Source organism: Lampris incognitus, chromosome 14 (assembly GCF_029633865.1).
Source record: "Lampris incognitus isolate fLamInc1 chromosome 14, fLamInc1.hap2, whole genome shotgun sequence".
In the NCBI taxonomy this organism is placed as follows: Eukaryota; Metazoa; Chordata; class Actinopteri; order Lampriformes; family Lampridae; genus Lampris; species Lampris incognitus.
Genome location: NC_079224.1, coordinates 42,573,206 through 42,591,341, shown reverse-complemented (window position 1 = coordinate 42,591,341; position 18,136 = coordinate 42,573,206). Strand labels below are relative to the sequence as shown.

The following is an 18,136-nucleotide window of genomic DNA, read 5'->3' as shown; positions in this document are numbered from 1 at the left end:
CTTCGGTGAAGTGTAAGCATGGATGTGTAGTAGTGAAGGGTCCAAGAGGTGTCTAACGAACAAACAGCTGAACCAATGCACACAGACACACAAGAACACAATTACCATTGCGGTCAATGGCGAACGGCGTCCCTGTGGTGATGATGTCGTAGTTGCAGATCTGGTTGTACTGTGGTGAACAGTCCTGGTCCCATGCTTCCACCTAAAAAAAAGCAAAACCAACCGGTTCCCTCAGACCCTTTTAAACCACCATCCTGCCTGAAACAAAACCGTTAGAACAACACAAAAAAAGATGCACCCAACGACTTTATCTTTAAACCCAGGGACATTCTTCAGCCCTTTGTACACCGAGTCCGAATTTTTGGTAGGTGTTTTTCTTTTTTCTAAACCAATCATATTGGTCCAACCAGTAGTGTTTCTGGCCATTCTGGCACCCTAGGTGAACCCCCCCCCCCCACCCAAAAAAAAGCCATCTTCAGGGGAAAGAACACTTTTTATTTACTATTATAAACACGAAATAAATAAAAGTGCAGGTGCCCCCTGCAGGTGGCGCCCTAGGCAACTCCCTAGGTTGCCTATGGATGTGTAGTAGTGAAGTCATTAATAGTGGTCGTTAGTAACGACTACTATTAATGACTACTATAAAACGAAACCCAGGCGACCCCTTAGGTTGCCTATGACTAAGAACGCCCCTGGGTCCAACAACTCAAAAAAAATTCTGACAGCTTATTGATGGATATGAAAAAATGCTGAAAATAGGAACTGTGGGAATATATTTATGTCTTACAACGTTTTCAGAGTTGGCATGTAAACCTGACAGCCAAAACAAGAAGTGATATTTATTTTTAATAAAGTGCGAAATTTTCAGATGAAAAATTTGGACTTTGTACGTAAATGCCTTTCCAGCTAAAGGCAAAACTTGTCTTTAGCTGAGGATCGGCTGCATATCAAACTGATGAAGGTTTTTTGTCTGTGTGAATTATTATTATTATTAACTATTATTATTATTAAAGATGTAATCCATAATGTTTTTTAATATCAAAAAATGCCAAATTTGATTCATTCTCCAGCTGGCACTTTCATAGCAACAGTCATCTATTAGCATTCTGTAATCGCACCCCTATATGCTATTTTTCATTGGTGCTGGTCGGGTTCCCACTGGAAACGTGTGGAGGAGTAAGAAGGAGAAGAAAGAAGGAGAAGAAAGGAGAAAGAAGGAGAAAGAAAAAAGAAAAAAGAAGAAACTTGCATGTTGAATGTAGAACAGCTAGCAAAGGGCACTAAATTATAAAGCTAAACATTATCCAATGTTTAATTAATTGATAAATTAATTAATCCAATTAGGTTTAATTAAACTGTTGATCAGTCTTCTTTCTCCAAAACATGCACGCCACCACTGGATTATGGTCTCAATGCCCTAATACTGCTTTAGTGAAAAGCCAAGCAAACCATGCCGATGTTATGACAAAATCTGCAACCCTCAGAAATTGCGGAGTGGGCTTGAATGCCATGTGCTCATTCAGGGTCACATTTGTGTTGAATGGAAATGGATTTTCAGGGTGAGCACGAGCTTTCGTAGCCACCACATATCACCAAATCCACATGACTGAAGAAAATAAGGGTAAATACTTTCAATAAAAACATAATTACAGGGCGTCTGGGTAGAGTAGCGGTCTGTTCCGCTGCCTACCAACACGGGAATCACCGGTTCGAATCCCTGTGTTACCTCCGGCTTCCTTGGGCGTCCCTACAGACACAATTGGCCGTGTCTGCGGGTGGGAAGCCAGATGTGGATATGTGTCCTGGTCGCTGCACTAGCGCCTCCTCTGGTCGGTCAGGGTGTCTGGAGGGGGAACTGGGGGGAACAGCGTGATCCTCCCACGCGCTACGTTCCCCTGGTGAAACTGCCAGGCGAAAAGAAGCGGCTGGCGACTCCACGTGTCGGAGGAGGCATGTGGTAGTCTGCAGCCCTCCCCGGCTCGGCAGAGCGGGTGGAGCAGCGACCGGGACGGCTTGGAAGAGTGGGGTTATTGGCCAGGTACAATTGGGGAGAAGGAAAAAAAAAAAGGGGGGGGAGGGGTATAAAAAACAAAACATAATTACAAAGACAACGAGGACGTTTGAAATACCTGCAATATGCTGTCGTAGATCTTGCCCTCCGTTACCGACGTCTTATACACCGGCTCCCGGAAAACGGGGGAGAACTCATTGACATCATCCACCTGGATGTGGACCACGGCTCTAGGATGGAGAGAGGAAGAGGAGGAGACAAGGTTGTGAGGCAGGAGGTGAAGAAAAGATACGATACCTCCCTTCAAGATAAGGAGGTAGCATAGGCGGGGAGGGAGGAAAAGGAGAGAGGTGGAGAAACGAGAACATTGCTGCGGGCTGCCAGGGACGGAGAAGATTAAACGGAGCAGGCTGAGACTGACGGCAAGTGAATTGGTGGTGCCGGGTGACAGTGAAATGTGTTTAATGCTGACGGAGCAGAGACGGACTGAAGGACGGAACGAGAGGAGCTTATGAAAATATCCCATCTACTGTGTTGCTTTGCGCCGTGGCCTTCTCTCTTATTCTGGTGACAATAAAACCAGCGTAACGGGAAGAAAACTGTAAAAAAAGAAAAAAAATATTTAAAAAAAAAAAACTATGATGCACTGCAGTGGTTCGTATAACATTCCTCCCACCACACACTTATTCTCCTCACACAAGTCCCGCCCGCGAAAATGAATTTCTCTATTTCACACAATGTTCTTCGCCTCTGGCAAGCAACAAAACACAGTGTTCTTTGTCTCTCTCTGTGCCTGTCTGTCTTATTCTGTCTGTCTGTCTGTCTGTCTGTCTGTCTGTCTGTCGCTTTGCAGGTCTCCAAGACACACACAAATACACACATACACACATACATACACACATACACATTCTCCCATGTGTGGGCAGTGATGCACATACTAGGCAGGTGCTATGATGAAACTCTGTATAACTGTATAAAGTCATATTTCACAACCGGTCAATGAAGTTTTCTCCGTTGGTGACCTTCTCTCACAACAACTTCTGGTGGATCTAAGGTGGCACATCTGGCTAATTAATGACATTAAGTTAATGAGGCCTATTAAGAATGTCCTGCGGTGATAATGCCCTGCAGTTATGCACACACATACACAGCGTGTGATTTATCTTCCAGGAGATATTCATCACGGACGCCCGGTCTGAGAGCCGAGCAACATCTGAGCTCTCCAACACCCCCATCACTTCATGACTCTCTCTCTCTCTCCCCCGTCTGTCTCTCTGTCTGTCTGTCTGTCTCTCTCTCTCGCTCTCCCCCCCCGTCTGTCTCTCTGTCTGTCTCTCCCTTTCAAAACTGTCTATTCTTGGTGGTTCTGAGCCGAGAGCAAGTTCTTTTTAACAACTATATCTTTAAAGGAGCAGGAGGTTTGATTTGCTGCACACACACACACACACACACACACACACACACACACACACCATCACCCTATACCTTTGGGGACCCCTCATTCACTACATTCATTCCTAGCCCTTAACCCAATCCTAATTCTAATTTTAACCCTTAACCTAATCCTAAATTTAACCCTTAACCCTTACCCTAACCTTAACCTAATCCAAAATTTAACCCTTACTCTAACCTTAACCTAATTCTAACCTTAACCCTTACTCTAACCTTAACCTAATCCTAACCTTAACCCTTACTCTAACCTTAACCCTTACCCTAACCTTAACCCTTACTCTAACCTTAACCCTTACCCTAACCTTAACCCTTACTCTAACCTTAACCCTTACTCTAACCTTAACCTAATCCTAACCTTAACCCTTACTCTAACCTTAACCTAATCCTAACCTTAACCCTTACTCTAACCTTAACCCTTACCCTAACCTTAACCTAATCCTAACCTTAACCCTTACTCTAACCTTAACCCTAACCTTAACCTAATCCTAACCTTAACCCTTACTCTAACCTTAACCCTAACCTTAACCTAATCCTAACCTTAACCCTTACCCTAACCTTAACCTAATCCTAACCTTAACCCTTACCCTAACCTTAACCCTTACCCTAATCTTAACCCTAAACCCAAGTCCTAACTCTAAAATACAGCCTTTTCCTCATGGGGACCCATAATGTCCCCCACAAGGTAGGTGGTTTCAGGTTTTCCTATCCTCAGAAAAACCTGGCACACACACACACACACACATACATACATTGTTGTTCTCTCTTCCAGGCAAATCTTGATGATTTATTGCTGAGAGTCTTAAAGGTAAACAACCGCCATCTTCTTCATGTTAAAATGATTTCTGTGTATGTTGTAGGGATGGCGCTCCATTAGCAGGCGTTGTGCCATGTTCGCATCTTCATCTGCCGTCGGTTTGACAGAAACCTAAAGTCATTCACTCCAGTGGGGGAGGATTTAATGGGCAGCAACAGACGAGCACCCCTTGTTGTCTACTGGGGTCCACTGACCGGCAGAAAACAGACACATTGGATTTTCCAAAGTCCGAGCTAAAACGCATTGCTGGAATAGGAAGGACATACGTAGTGACTTGTATACAAAGTCTCTCTCCAGTACACAACTAATCAAAAAATAATTTGATTTCTTCGCCACAATAGAAAGTTAACGGTAGCATTGCTGGAGGAAAAGCTCCATTGTTCCAGGGGCAGAGACTGAATTCAGCCGGTCTCCATCAAACCGACAGCACAATTAAGTCGTGACCACAGTGTAGTACTGAGCTGTGTGTGTCTGCCAGTATCGCGGCTGCTAATGGAGCATCATCTCTGAGAGAGAGACGGACAGGGAGAGAGACAGACAGACAGACAGACAGACAGACAGACAGACAGACAGACAGACAGACAGACAGACAGACAGACAGACAGACAGGGAGAGCGAGACAGGGAGAGCGAGACAGGGGGACAGACAGACAGACAGAGACTGTGTTGAAAATACTGATTGTTTCCACTGAGGAAAAATAAACCTGCTAGCAAAGTCTCAGATTTTACCTTTGACCATCGTCAGATTAAGGATTCATGAGAAAGAGGACAGGACGTGGAAACAGAGACACATGAGACAGAATCTGATAAAACTAAGATATGATTTCTGTCGGGCTGTCTGACACCGTGGCACACTGAGTTGTTTGACTCACTTCAGAAAAAATTGGAAACCCATGGGTTTATAAGGATAAATAATAATCTCTCTCTGGTGTTAGTCTACTGATGATCTCACTCTCTAGTCTGACACCGTTTCCTCTCTCATTTCTCTCCCTTCATGCAGCTTTTACTGTTGTTTTTTCTCTCTCAATCTTAGATTCATGACAAAACAATAAATTTGTATTGCAAAAGCATGGTCAATATAAATGTTAAATAACAAACAGCGAGCAAAAACTGATGAAAAAACAACCTGGCAGCTGAAATAATAGTTCATCCATCCATTATCCAAACCACCCAGCCTTACTCAGGGTTGCAGGGATGCTGTAGCCTATCCCAGCAGTCATTGGGTGGCAGGCGGGGAGACACCCTGGACAGGCTGCCAGTCCACCACAGGGCCCACACACACACACATTCATACCTAGGGGCAATTTAGTACGACCGATTCACCCGACCTACATGTCTTTGGACCGTGTGAGGAAAACCCACACAGACACGGGGAGAACATGCAAACTCCAAACAGAGGATGACCCAGGACAACCCCCAAGGATGGACTACCCTGGGGCTCGAACCCAGTACCTTCTTGCTGTGAAGCGACCACGCTAACCACTGCACCACCGTGCTGCCCCTGAATAGTAACAATAATAATTATAATCACAGTGGTTATGACCGTAAAACTAAAATAGATGAGAAAATTTCAGTGAAGTGTTTGTTCTCTCTCTCGCTCTCTTTGAGTGACGGTGTTGGACCTGAGTGGAGAGCGCTGTACAAACCACCGTTGATCAAAAGAGCTGCAGACTTGCAGACCCGCAGTGGAGGGTTTTAAGTGGTATCGTGGCTGTTAATGCTTTTGTCTCCGTTATTAATTCCGATGTTAGCCATGATTATCCATTTTGCACTAATCGTGAAACTGTTTATCATTTTTCATTTGATTTTGATATACTTTATCAATCTCCGTGGGGAAATTCATTCTCTGCGTTTAACCCATCCTAGCTGTGTCGCTAGGAGCAGTGGGCAGCCGCCGTGCAGCGCCCGGGGACCAACTCCAGTTCGTCTTGTCGTAACTTGGTCAGGGACACAGACAAGAGTATTAAACCTAACATGCACGCCTTTTTGATGGTGGGGGAGACAGGACCAGCCAGAGAAAACCCACCACAGATATGGGGAGAACATGCAAACTCCACACAGAGGACGACCCCCAAGGTTGGACAACCGCGGGGTTCAAACCCAGGACCTTCTTGATGTGAGGCGACAGCGCTAACCACTGGGCCACCGTGCCGCCCAAGTGGAACGTTAGAATGTTTCATGGGATGTTGTCGACCGCTGCCGCTTTTTACATGGCTGGAAAGTGTTTTGGGATTGTTTGGGGGAGTCTTTTCTGAACCCATGTTCATCCTGGACTCCAGGTATTGTCAGAAAAACAAGGTCAAACGCCAGCTTTTTAATTTCATTCTGGGGAGGGCGAAGATAGCCGTGTACCTGAGCAGAAGGAACAGGATGGAGGAAGCTGCGAATGATGATGCTGTTTTTGTGTTTGTAAAAATGTTAAAAGCAGGTTTAAACGTAGATTTTTACTACTTCAAAATGATGAAAACTCTGTAAAGTTTTTGCAGCGTGTGGCGTTATCAAAATGTGCTTTGCGGTGTTGTGGATGCTGAGCTGATCTTTGGGAGTGTACTGAGATAATTTAGATTCTGTGACTCCTGTGTTACTGACCATGTGGGTTTTTATCCTGCTTGTTACTGGTTTGTAAGGAGAGATGCTGGGTATACTGAGAGAAGGATGCTGAAGATGGAGCTGTCAGGCAAGAAGAAAAGAGGGGGGCCAAAGAGGAGGTTTACGGATGTGGTGAGGGAGGACATGCAGGTGGTTTGCGTGACAGAGGAAGGTGCAGAGGACAGGAAGAGATAGAAACGGATGATCCGCTGTGGTGGAGGAGGAGCAAGAAGAAGAAGAAGAAGAAGAAGAAGAAGAAGAAGAAGAAGAAGGCTTCTAACAGGCAGTGGCTGACATAGCAGTGGTTGTGAAACATACAAGCATATGTGTTACGATGTTACAGTGTGTTCATATTGTCACATTGTTATTATGTAATTACATGCCAGAGGTCTAATCCAAGTTTGCAGAAAGATATATTTCTACTCTATCTCACTGGGATTTTTATATTATCTGTTCATCTTGCGGCAAGGTGGCGCAGTGGTTAGCGCGGTCGCCTCGCAGTCCTAGGTTCGAGCCCCGGGGTAGTCCAACCTTGGGGATTGTCCTCTGTGTGGAGTTTGCATGTTCTCCTCGTGTCTGTGTGGGTTTCCTCCGGGGGCTCCGGTTTCCTCCCACAGTCCAAAGACATGTAGGTCAGGTGAATCGGCCGTACTACATTGTCCCTAGGTGTGAACATGTGTGTGTGTGTGTGTGTGTGTGTGTGTGTGTGTGTGTGTGTGTCGGCCCTGTGTGATGGCCTGGCAGCCTGTCCAGGGTGTCTCCCCGCCTGCCGCCCAATGACTGCTGGGATAGGCTCCAGCATTCCTGTGACCCTGAGAGCAGGATAAACGGTTTGGATAATGGATGGATGGAACTTTTTTGTAATTTTTATTAAAGTATTGTTAAAAATGAAAATCTCTCTTTCACTCTCTCTCTCTCTCTTGGTCTCTTACACACCATTTCGCTGTCTCTCACTGCTCTCTAAGTTTCTCTCCTGCATCCCTCGAACTGCATATGACACTCCATCATGAAACAATGTGAAGACACACAACATTATTACATGCACTAGCACACAGCAACACACAGCAACACACACTACAACACACTCTCACAAACTTCCTCAGACACAACACTACACATTTACATACACTAACACACACTCATGATTGGCGGTCACTCGTTTGATTGTCCTCTGGAGGATGCCTGTGTGTGCGACTAGCACACACACACACACTAGGGACACACACTAGCACACACCAACGCACACCCACATACGCCAACACACACACACACACACACACACACACACACACAAAAAACACACAGTAACACACCTTCACACACAGCAACACACACCCTCATGCTGACGCTGCATAGTCCCTTCACTCACTTGTGGGATTTCTTCCAGTTGGTTCCAGTAGGTCCGGCCCCACAGTCGTAGGCCTGGATGATGAAGGTGTATTCTTTCTGGCTCTCACAGTCCACAGCGCCGCGGGCCCTCAGGACCCCCTCCCCCGACGTGCGGTTCAGGACCACTGCCTCAAACGGAGCCTCCGGGCCGTGGATCTTAAAGGCACAGATCTCCCCTAAGGACAAGGAGAGATAACAATGAAATAGAGGTTATATGAATGAATGAATGAATGAATGAATGAATGAATGAATGAGTAAAAACATTTATTTTAGTGTGTCCCATCATGAGATGCAGAGCCGGTCAAAACAAATCGAATGTGAATATGATGCCGTCTTGTACACAGCTACAACGAATAGTTAAGTATCCAAAACATACAAAACAAAATAAATCCTGATGCTATATATTTGCATTGGTTATGAACACTCATATCCACATATACATGAATACAACCAATTAGACAGAGATACCAAATACCAAAACCATCACTCATTACAAAAGTACATGGATAAATACACGTGTAAATTAAACAAGTCTAGTTTGTCTCCTTTTCCACACTTTTCGTCTGTATTTTACTGAAAGTCTTTCTGAATGGTAGGGTATGAAGTTTATTTCAAAGAAGTAATTTTTTATATTTATTGAAGGTGAGCTGAGCAGGAAAATGCCCACACTGGATCAAATGAAAGAAGAAGATCATTAAGGATCGTATCGACGGATTTAACCTTGAAGGGTAAAAAAAAAATACACATACACCCCGAAAGACCCAGAATACCGTTTGGCACAAAATGTCCATCTGAAGACTCACAGTGTGTGCTTTTGGACACCTGCCTGCACATGTCCACAGAATAAATTGTGTGAAACGCTCTTATTTTGGTGCTACATTACCCAGTTTAAAGAGACAACTGATAAGATTTATGGCAATAGCTCCATCGAGTCGTAGGCTGAAGAGACAAAGCCAGTGAAGTTAATGTTCCCCCGATAATGATGTCCATTTTCTCTATCTGACTATCTATCTATCTGTCTGTCCACCTAGCTATCTCTCTACACTTCAGGTACAAATTCAAGGGTTACCTTTCTGATAGAGACCAATACTAATCATGATAAGCTAAAAAGAGCGGACAGCATTCTAGTTTGGGCGTGTTATCTTGGGCCTTGGGCTCGTGTATCAAGGGGCAGATTAACACTGACACTGAATGTGTCATTTGCATTTTAATTGATGCAGTCACATTACCTATGACTTTATTGGCCTGCTTAAGCTCTCAGTAGCTTCTGTTCTTAGAACATGCTGTGCAATGCATGCTGGGCGTCCTGATGGTGTGGCGGTCTATTCCCTTGCCTACCAACACGGGGATTGCCGATTCGAACCCGTGTTACCTCCGGGCGCCCTACAGACACAATTGGCCGTGTCTGCGGGTGGGAGGCCGGATGTGGGTGGGTACATGTCCTGGTCACTGCACTAGCGCCTCCTCTGGTTGGTCGGGGCGCCTGTTCAGGGGGGGAAAGAGGAACTGGTGGGAACAGCGTGATCCTCCCACGCGCTACGTCCTCCTGGTGAAACTCCCCACTGTCAGGTGAAAAGAAGCGGCTGGCGACTCCACATGTATCGGAGGAGGCGTGTGGTAGTCTGCAGCCCTCCCCAGATCGGCAGAGGGGGTGGAGCAGCGACCGGGACGGCTCGGAAGAGTGGGGTAATTGGCCGGATACAATTTGGGAGGAAAAGGGGGAGGGGGGGGTATCCAAAAAAGAACATGCTATGCAAAGAAGTGCACATAATTGAATGGAAAGTTGCTGGCATGAAACCTGTTTTGTAAACATTACAAAAACGATCCCCCTATATTCACCAATACAACCACAGACGTAGCAATATAATCATAACAAACTAGGTACACAAGGTGCACATGTTATATAACAGCTATGCAAAACATGTGACGTGTAAAATAGGAAGGTGCAGAAGAGGGATAAATGGTAAAGAACGGACAGCGATGGAGGGATGGAAAAGAGGAGTGAGGGAGTACCGAGTGTTGAATCAGCTGACAGGCTAATGGAGAACGAACGCCCCGATTCTCTATGCAGATTAAACGTGGCGAGCGGAGCAGAGTGTCTCCAAGTGGCCTCAACAACCTGAATCTACAGAACACGGAAGAGGCCAGGTGGACAAAATCACAGAGATAATGAACTGAAATATGAATACGCTGAAATAAACCCCAAACAAACCCTCAATACAGTATATAATCTCTCCACACACACACACACACACCGAGAACACCGACTCCCGTTTCATTTCTGGTTGTTCTCGTTCTTGCGATGGAACACGACCCTCCCTGTCGAAGTCAGATTACGTTTACTTCCCTTCTCCTCTCCTCTCCTCTCCTCTCTCCTCTCTCTTCCGCCGGCATTACTCAGAACGCGGCAGCAGCAGCCATCAAACCGCAGATAGTCCCGAGACCAACCATGCAGCGAGCGATAAGGTGAGCACCAAGGACACAAACTGCCGACATTTTACTTGTACTTACAACGCCCGTACTTGGGTTTGAGTCCCGGTTCTGCACACAGTGATGTTTGTCGGCACGAGAAATACCAAACACGGCTCCTGCAGAGTACTGGAGAGGAAAATAACTTCTGATATCTGACAGACGACAGTGGTTCAACACAAGATAAAGCTTGTTTTGTCCACAGAGTGTATAGCAGAGAGCACCATGTCCATAGAAGGTATCATATTTACCCAGTGTGTGTGTGTGTGTGTGTGTGTGTGTGAGAGAAGATTTATTTGCGACCATAGAAGCAACAGAATTGATCCTCTGTACGAGTCTTTCTCAGGGATTCGGGAAATGGCCTTTGCACAGGGACTGTAAATCTCCCCGGCTGTGACCCCGTGCCGGCTGATATCTCTCCAGAGCCGCTCAGACGGAGGGAAACAAAAGGGAATAGCCCTCCTTCAGCTCAAAGTCCATTTGTAACAGAGTACCCCCCTGCCGGCGTCCTTAACACTCGCCATCAAACACACGGTCGCTCTCCCTCTCACACAGACACTTATATATATATATATATATATACACTCACCGGCCACTTTATTAGGCACACCTGTCCAACTGCTCGTTAACGCAAATTTCTAATCAGCCAATCACATGGCAGCAACTCAATGCATTTAGGCATGTAGACATGGTCAAGACGATCTGCTGCAGTTCAAACCGAGCATCAGAATGGGGAAGAAAGGTGATTTAAGTGACTTTGAACGTGGCATGGTTGTTGGTGCCAGACGGGCTGGTCTGAGTATTTCAGAAACTGCTGATCTACTGGGATTTTCACGCACAACCATCTCTAGGGTTTACAGAGAATGGTCCGAAAAAGAGAAAATATCCAGTGAGCGGCAGTTCTGTGGGCGAAAATGCCTTGTTGATGCCAGAGGTCAGAGGAGAATGGCCAGACTGGTTCGAGCTGCGAGAAAGGCAACAGTAACTCAAATAACCACTCATTACAACCGAGGTATGCAGAAGAGCATCTCTGAACGCACAACACGTCGAACCTTGAGGCAGATGGGCTACAGCAGCAGAAGACCACACCGGGTGCCACTCCTGTCAGCTAAGAACAGGAAACTGAGGCTACAATTCGCACAGGCTCACCAAAATTGGACAATAGAAGATTGGAAAAACGTTGCCTGGTCTGATGAGTCTCAATTTCTGCTGCGACATTCGGATGGTAGGGTCAGAATTTGGCGTCAACAACATGAAAGCATGGATCCATCCTGCCTTGTATCAACGGTTCAGGCTGGTGGTGGTGGTGTAATGGTGTGGGGGATATTTTCTTGGCACACTTTGGGCCCCTTAGTACCAATTGAGCATCGTGTCAACGCCACAGCCTACCTGAGTATTGTTGCTGACCATGTCCATCCCTTTATGACCACAGTGTTCCCATCTTCTGATGGCTACTTCCAGCAGGATAACGCGCCATGTCATAAAGCTCGAATCATCTCACACTGGTTTCTTGAACATGACAATGAGTTCACTGTACTCAAATGGCCTCCACAGTCACCAGATCTCAATCCAATAGAGCACCTTTGGGATGTGGTGGACCGGGAGATTCGCATCATGGATGTGCAGCCGACAAATCTGCAGCAACTGCGTGATGCTATCATGTCAGTATGGACCAAACTCTCTGAGGAATGTTTCCAGTACCTTGTTGAATCTATGCCACGAAGGATTAAGGCAGTTCTGAAGGCAAAAGGGGGTCCAACCCGGTACTAGCAAGGTGTACCTAATAAAGTGGCCAGTGAGTGTATATATAGTATATCTTCCTCAAATTCACCTATCCATCCATCTATCTAGTGCGCTCTCGCTTCCGTACACACACTCTCCGTCTCTTTCTCGCCTTCTTTCTTGTTCTGTCTTGCTTACTCAGTTGTTTGTAACCCAAGTCAACCCCTCACATCCTTATCTGGGTAAAGTAAAAAATGTGCCCCGGCTCGCCGCCGCCGCTCATTCAGGGGAGTGTAAAATAACACATGACTCACTGCACGAGTCGCAAACCTGCTTTATTTCTACCATCCGGTAGTAGAATTGACCTTTGTATCAGCTCCCGCCCCAACAACACCTCTGCAAAATGAAAAGCCCCCCCACCCCCACCCAGTGACATAGGAGGGCACGCCAGGTGTGTGCTGGGGGCAAACATGTTAAGACTGTCACGCTGGTTGCCTACCACCAACGGGGATCGCCGGTTCGAATCCCTGTGTTACCTCCGGCTTGCTCGGGCGTCCCTGCAGACAAAATTGGCCGTGTCTGCGGGCGGGAAGCCGGATGTGGGTATGTGTCCTGCTCACTGCACTAGCGTTTCCTCTGGTTGGTCGGGGGTCGGGGCGCCAGTTCGAGGGGGGGGGGGGACTGGGGGGAATAGCGTGATCCTCCCACGTGCTACGTCCCCCTGGTGAAACTCCTCACTGCGAGGTGAAAAGAAGCGGCTGGTGACTCCACATGTACCGGAGGAGGCATGTGGTAGTCTGCAGCCCTCCCCGGATCGGCAGAGGAGGTGGAGCAACGACTGGGACGGCTCGGAAGAGTGGGGTAATTGGCCAAGTACAACTGGAGAGAAAAGGGGGAAAAATAATTTTTTTTTAAAAAAAAGACCGTCACACTGGAGGGTACGCAGTGAATGGCACATACATATGAGGTATATATGTGTATATATATATATATATATATACACTACCGTTCAAAAGTTTGGGATCACCCAAACAATTTTGTGTTTTCCATGAAAAGTCACACTTATTCACCACCATATGTTGTGAAATGAATAGAAAATAGAGTCAAGACATTGACAAGGTTAGAAATAATGATTTGTATTTGAAATAAGATTTTTTTTACATCAAACTTTGCTTTCGTCAAAGAATCCTCCATTTGCAGCAATTACAGCATTGCAGACCTTTGGCATTCTAGCTGTTAATTTGTTGAGGTAATCTGGAGAAATTGCACCCCACGCTTCCAGAAGCAGCTCCCACAAGTTGGATTGGTTGGATGGGCACTTCTTTGAGCAGATTGAGTTTCTGGAGCATCACATTTGTGGGGTCAATTAAACGCTCAAAATGGCCAGAAAAAGAGAACTTTCATCTGAAACTCGACAGTCTATTCTTGTTCTTAGAAATGAAGGCTATTCCATGCGAGAAATTGCTAAGAAATTGAAGATTTCCTACACCGGTGTGTACTACTCCCTTCAGAGGACAGCACAAACAGGCTCTAACCAGAGTAGAAAAAGAAGTGGGAGGCCGCGTTGCACAACTGAGCAAGAAGATAAGTACATTAGAGTCTCTAGTTTGAGAAACAGACGCCTCACAGGTCCCCAACTGGCATCTTCATTAAATAGTACCTGTTAGAGCCTGTTTGTGCTGTCCTCTGAAGGGAGTAGTACACACCGGTGTAGGAAATCTTCAATTTCTTAGCAATTTCTCGCATGGAATAGCCTTCATTTCTAAGAACAAGAATAGACTGTCGAGTTTCAGATGAAAGTTCTCTTTTTCTGGCCATTTTGAGCGTTTAATTGACCCCACAAATGTGATGCTCCAGAAACTCAATCTGCTCAAAGAAGTGCCCATCCAACCAATCCAACTTGTGGGAGCTGCTTCTGGAAGTGTGGGGTGCAATTTCTCCAGATTACCTCAACAAATTAACAGCTAGAATGCCAAAGGTCTGCAATGCTGTAATTGCTGCAAATGGAGGATTCTTTGACGAAAGCAAAGTTTGATGTAAAAAAAATCTTATTTCAAATACAAATCATTATTTCTAACCTTGTCAATGTCTTGACTCTATTTTCTATTCATTTCACAACATATGGTGGTGAATAAGTGTGACTTTTCATGGAAAACACGAAATTGTTTGGGTGATCCCAAACTTTTGAACGGTAGTGTATATATATATACACACACATACTATGACAGGCATGGCTTCCGTTTATGAGCAGATATGTGAGGGAGTGGGGAGAAGAAAGTAACTTCTGATATCTGACAGACGACAGTGGTTCAACACAAGATAAAGCTTGTTTTGCCCACAGAGTGTACAGCAGAGAGCACCATGTCCATAGAACGTATTATATTTACCCAGTGTACACACACACACACACACACACACACACACACAACATGCCTTGAGAAAATATGTGTTTAGATGGAGGGATCAAGAAAGGGAAATTCAATATATATATTAAAAAAAAACAGTTATCATATGGCGCTGCTGCCTATATAAACAAACACTGAGTTATCACTGGAGGGAGGCAGAAAACGCTATTTCCACTTAATAGTTTTAGTTTGGACGCAAATCCATTTTCCGCTCCATCTGTCATGGCAAATATAGGGTCAAGAAATGGAGGAAAGACAGAGCATTGGGGGGGGGGGGGCTGTTGTGTGCTAATGTACACTGACCAGCCAAAACATTAAAACCACTGACAGGTGAAGTGAACAACACTGATTACCTCGTTACAGCCCACAGAAGAGCTAATGTAGCTCAAATTGCTGAAAAGGTGAAGAACACAGTGCATCACAGCGTGCTGTGTATGGGGCTGCGTAGCTGCAGACCGGCCAGAGTGCCCATCGTGACCCCTGTCCACCGCCAAGAGCACCTACAACGGACACGTGAGCACCAGAACTGGACCATGGAGCAATGGAAGGCGGCCCGGTCTGATGAATCACGTTTTCTTTTACATCATGTGGACAGTTGGGTGCATGTGTGTTGTTTATCAGGGGAAGTGATGGCACCAGGATGCACTATGGGGAGAAGACAAGCCGGTGGAGGCAGTGTGATGCTCTGGGCAGTGTTCTGCTGGCATTCGTGTGGATGTTACTTTGACCCATACCCCACCTACCTCGACATCGTCGCAGACCAGCTACACCCCTACATGGCTCTGGTATTCCCTGATGGCAGCGGCCTCTTTCAGTCGGATAATGCCCCCTGCCACACTGCACACATTGTTCAAGAATGGTTTAAGGAACATGACAGAGTTCAAGGTGTTGCCTTGTCCTCCAAATTCCCCAGATCCCAATCCGATCGAGCGTCTGTGGGCTGTGCTGGAAAAACAAGTCTGATCCACGGAGGCCCCACCTCGCAACTTATAAGACTTAAGGGATCCGCTGCCAACGTCTTAGTGCCAGATACCAGAGGACACCTTCAGAGGTCTTGTGGAGTCCATGCCACAACAGGTCAGAGCTGTTTAGGCGGCACAAAGGGGACCTACACAATATTAGGCAGGTGGTTTTAATGTTTAGGCTGATCTGTGTACATGTTACTAGTGATAAAAGAGAGATTTCAGATATTTTGTGAACATATCAGCAAAAAGCTACATGGCTACCAGCGCGCACGCGCACACACACACACACACACACACACACACACACACACACACACACACACATACATACAGTGGCTTGCAAAAGTATTCATACCCCTTGAACTTTTCCACATTTTGTCACGTTACGACCACAAACATAAATATATTTTATGGGAATTTTATGTGAAAGACCAACACAAAGTGGCACACAATTGTGAAGTACAAAGAAAATTATACATGATTTTAAATGTTTTTTAAAAATAAAAAAATGAAAAGTGCGGTGTGCAAAAGTATTCAGCCCCCTTTTCTCTGAGTGCAACCAATTTGCCCTCAGAAGTTGCCTTATGATTGCTGAATGATCGAATGTTGACCTAATGACTAAATAGAGTCAACCTGTGTGTAATCTAATCTCAGTACAAATACAGCTGTTCTGTGACGGCCTCAGAGGTTTGTTAAGAGAATATTGGGGAGCAAACAGCATCATGAAGTCCAAGGAACACACCAGACAGGTCAGGGATAAAGTTGTGGAGAAGTTTAAAGCTGGGTTAGGCTATAAAAAGATTTCCCAAGCTTTGAACATCTCACGGAGCACTGTTCAATCCATCATCCGGAAATGGAAAGAGTATGGCACAACTGCAAACCTACCAAGACACGGCCGTCCACCTAAACTTACAGGCCGAACAAGGAGAGCACTGATCAGAGATGCAGCCAAGAGGCCCGTGGTGACTCTGGACGAACTGCAGAGATCCACAGCTCAGGTGGGGGAATCTGTCCACAGGACAACTATTGGTCGTGCACTGCCCAAATCTGGCCTTTATGGAAGAGTGGCAAGAAGAAAGCCATTGTTAAAAGAAAACCATAAGAAGACCCGTTTGCAGTTTGCCAGAAGCCATGTGGGGGACACAGCAAACATGTGGAAGAAGGTGCTCTGGTCAGATGAGACCAAAATTCAACTTTTTGGCCTAAATGCAAAACGCTATGCATGGCGGAAAACTAACACTGCACATCACTCTGAACACACCATCCCCACTGTCAAACATGGTGGTGGCAGCATCATGCTCTGGGGGTGCTTCTCTTCAGCAGGGACAGGGAAGATGGTCAGAGTTGATGGGAAGATAGATGGAGCCAAATACAGGTCAATCTTGGAAGAAAACCTGCTGGAGTCTGCAAAAGACTTGAGACTGGGGCGGAGGTTCACCTTCCAGCAGGACAACGACCCTAAACATAAAGCCAGGGCTACAATGGACGGGTTTAAAACAAAACATATTCATGTGTTAGAATGGCCCAGTCAAAGTCCAGACCTAAATCCAGTTGAGAATCTGTGGCAAGATCTGAAAACTGCCGTTCACAAACGCTCTCCATCTAATCTGACTGAGCTTGAGCTGTTTTGCAAAGAAGAATGGGCAAAAATTTCAGTCTCTAGATGTGCAAAGCTGGTAGAGACATACCCCAAAACACTTGCAGCTGTAGTTGCAGCAAAAGGCGGTTTCACAAAGTATTGACTCAAGGGGGGCTGAATACTTTTGCACACCGCACTTTTCAGTATTTTATTTTTAAAAAACATTTAAAATCATGTATAATTTTCTTTGTACTTCACAATTGTGTGCCACTGTGTTGGTCTTTCACATAAAATTCCAATAAAATATATTTATGTTTGTGGTCGAAACGTGACAAAATGTGGAAAAGTTCAAGGGGTATGAATACTTTTGCAAGCCACTGTACACACACACACACACACACACACACACACACACACACACACACACTTTTCCTGGCGACTTTACACGACTCTCATCAGCTCTGCTGGTGCGAAGGCAGTAATTTAACCCAATCAAACTGTATGGAGGAGAATCTTTTCCACAATGTCATCGGGGGGGGGGGCATGTTGGAGGAAATATCCAGATTATTTATCTATTTATGGGCTACTGGCTAAATGCCAAGGCAGTTTGAGAGTTAATCGGAGCAGTCGGTGAAAAATAGCTCGATGTAATAACAATCATCTGAAATAGACTGCGCCCGGCAGAAAAGCTTGGACAGCAAAACCCGCGTCGTCTCAAAATGTCAAGCTGTCAGACAACATG

At 45.6% G+C, this 18,136-nt stretch overlaps 1 protein-coding gene across 1 annotated transcript in view; it reads right to left on the bottom strand.

Annotated features, from left to right (window-relative positions):
• LOC130124471 (calsyntenin-2-like) overlaps positions 1–18,136 on the bottom strand; it is a 235,324-nt gene that overhangs the window by 117,220 nt on the left and 99,968 nt on the right. The window contains 3 exon segments of the mRNA XM_056293925.1: positions 106–202; positions 2,130–2,241; positions 8,235–8,430. Coding sequence (XP_056149900.1) covers positions 106–202; positions 2,130–2,241; positions 8,235–8,430 — 405 coding nt within the window.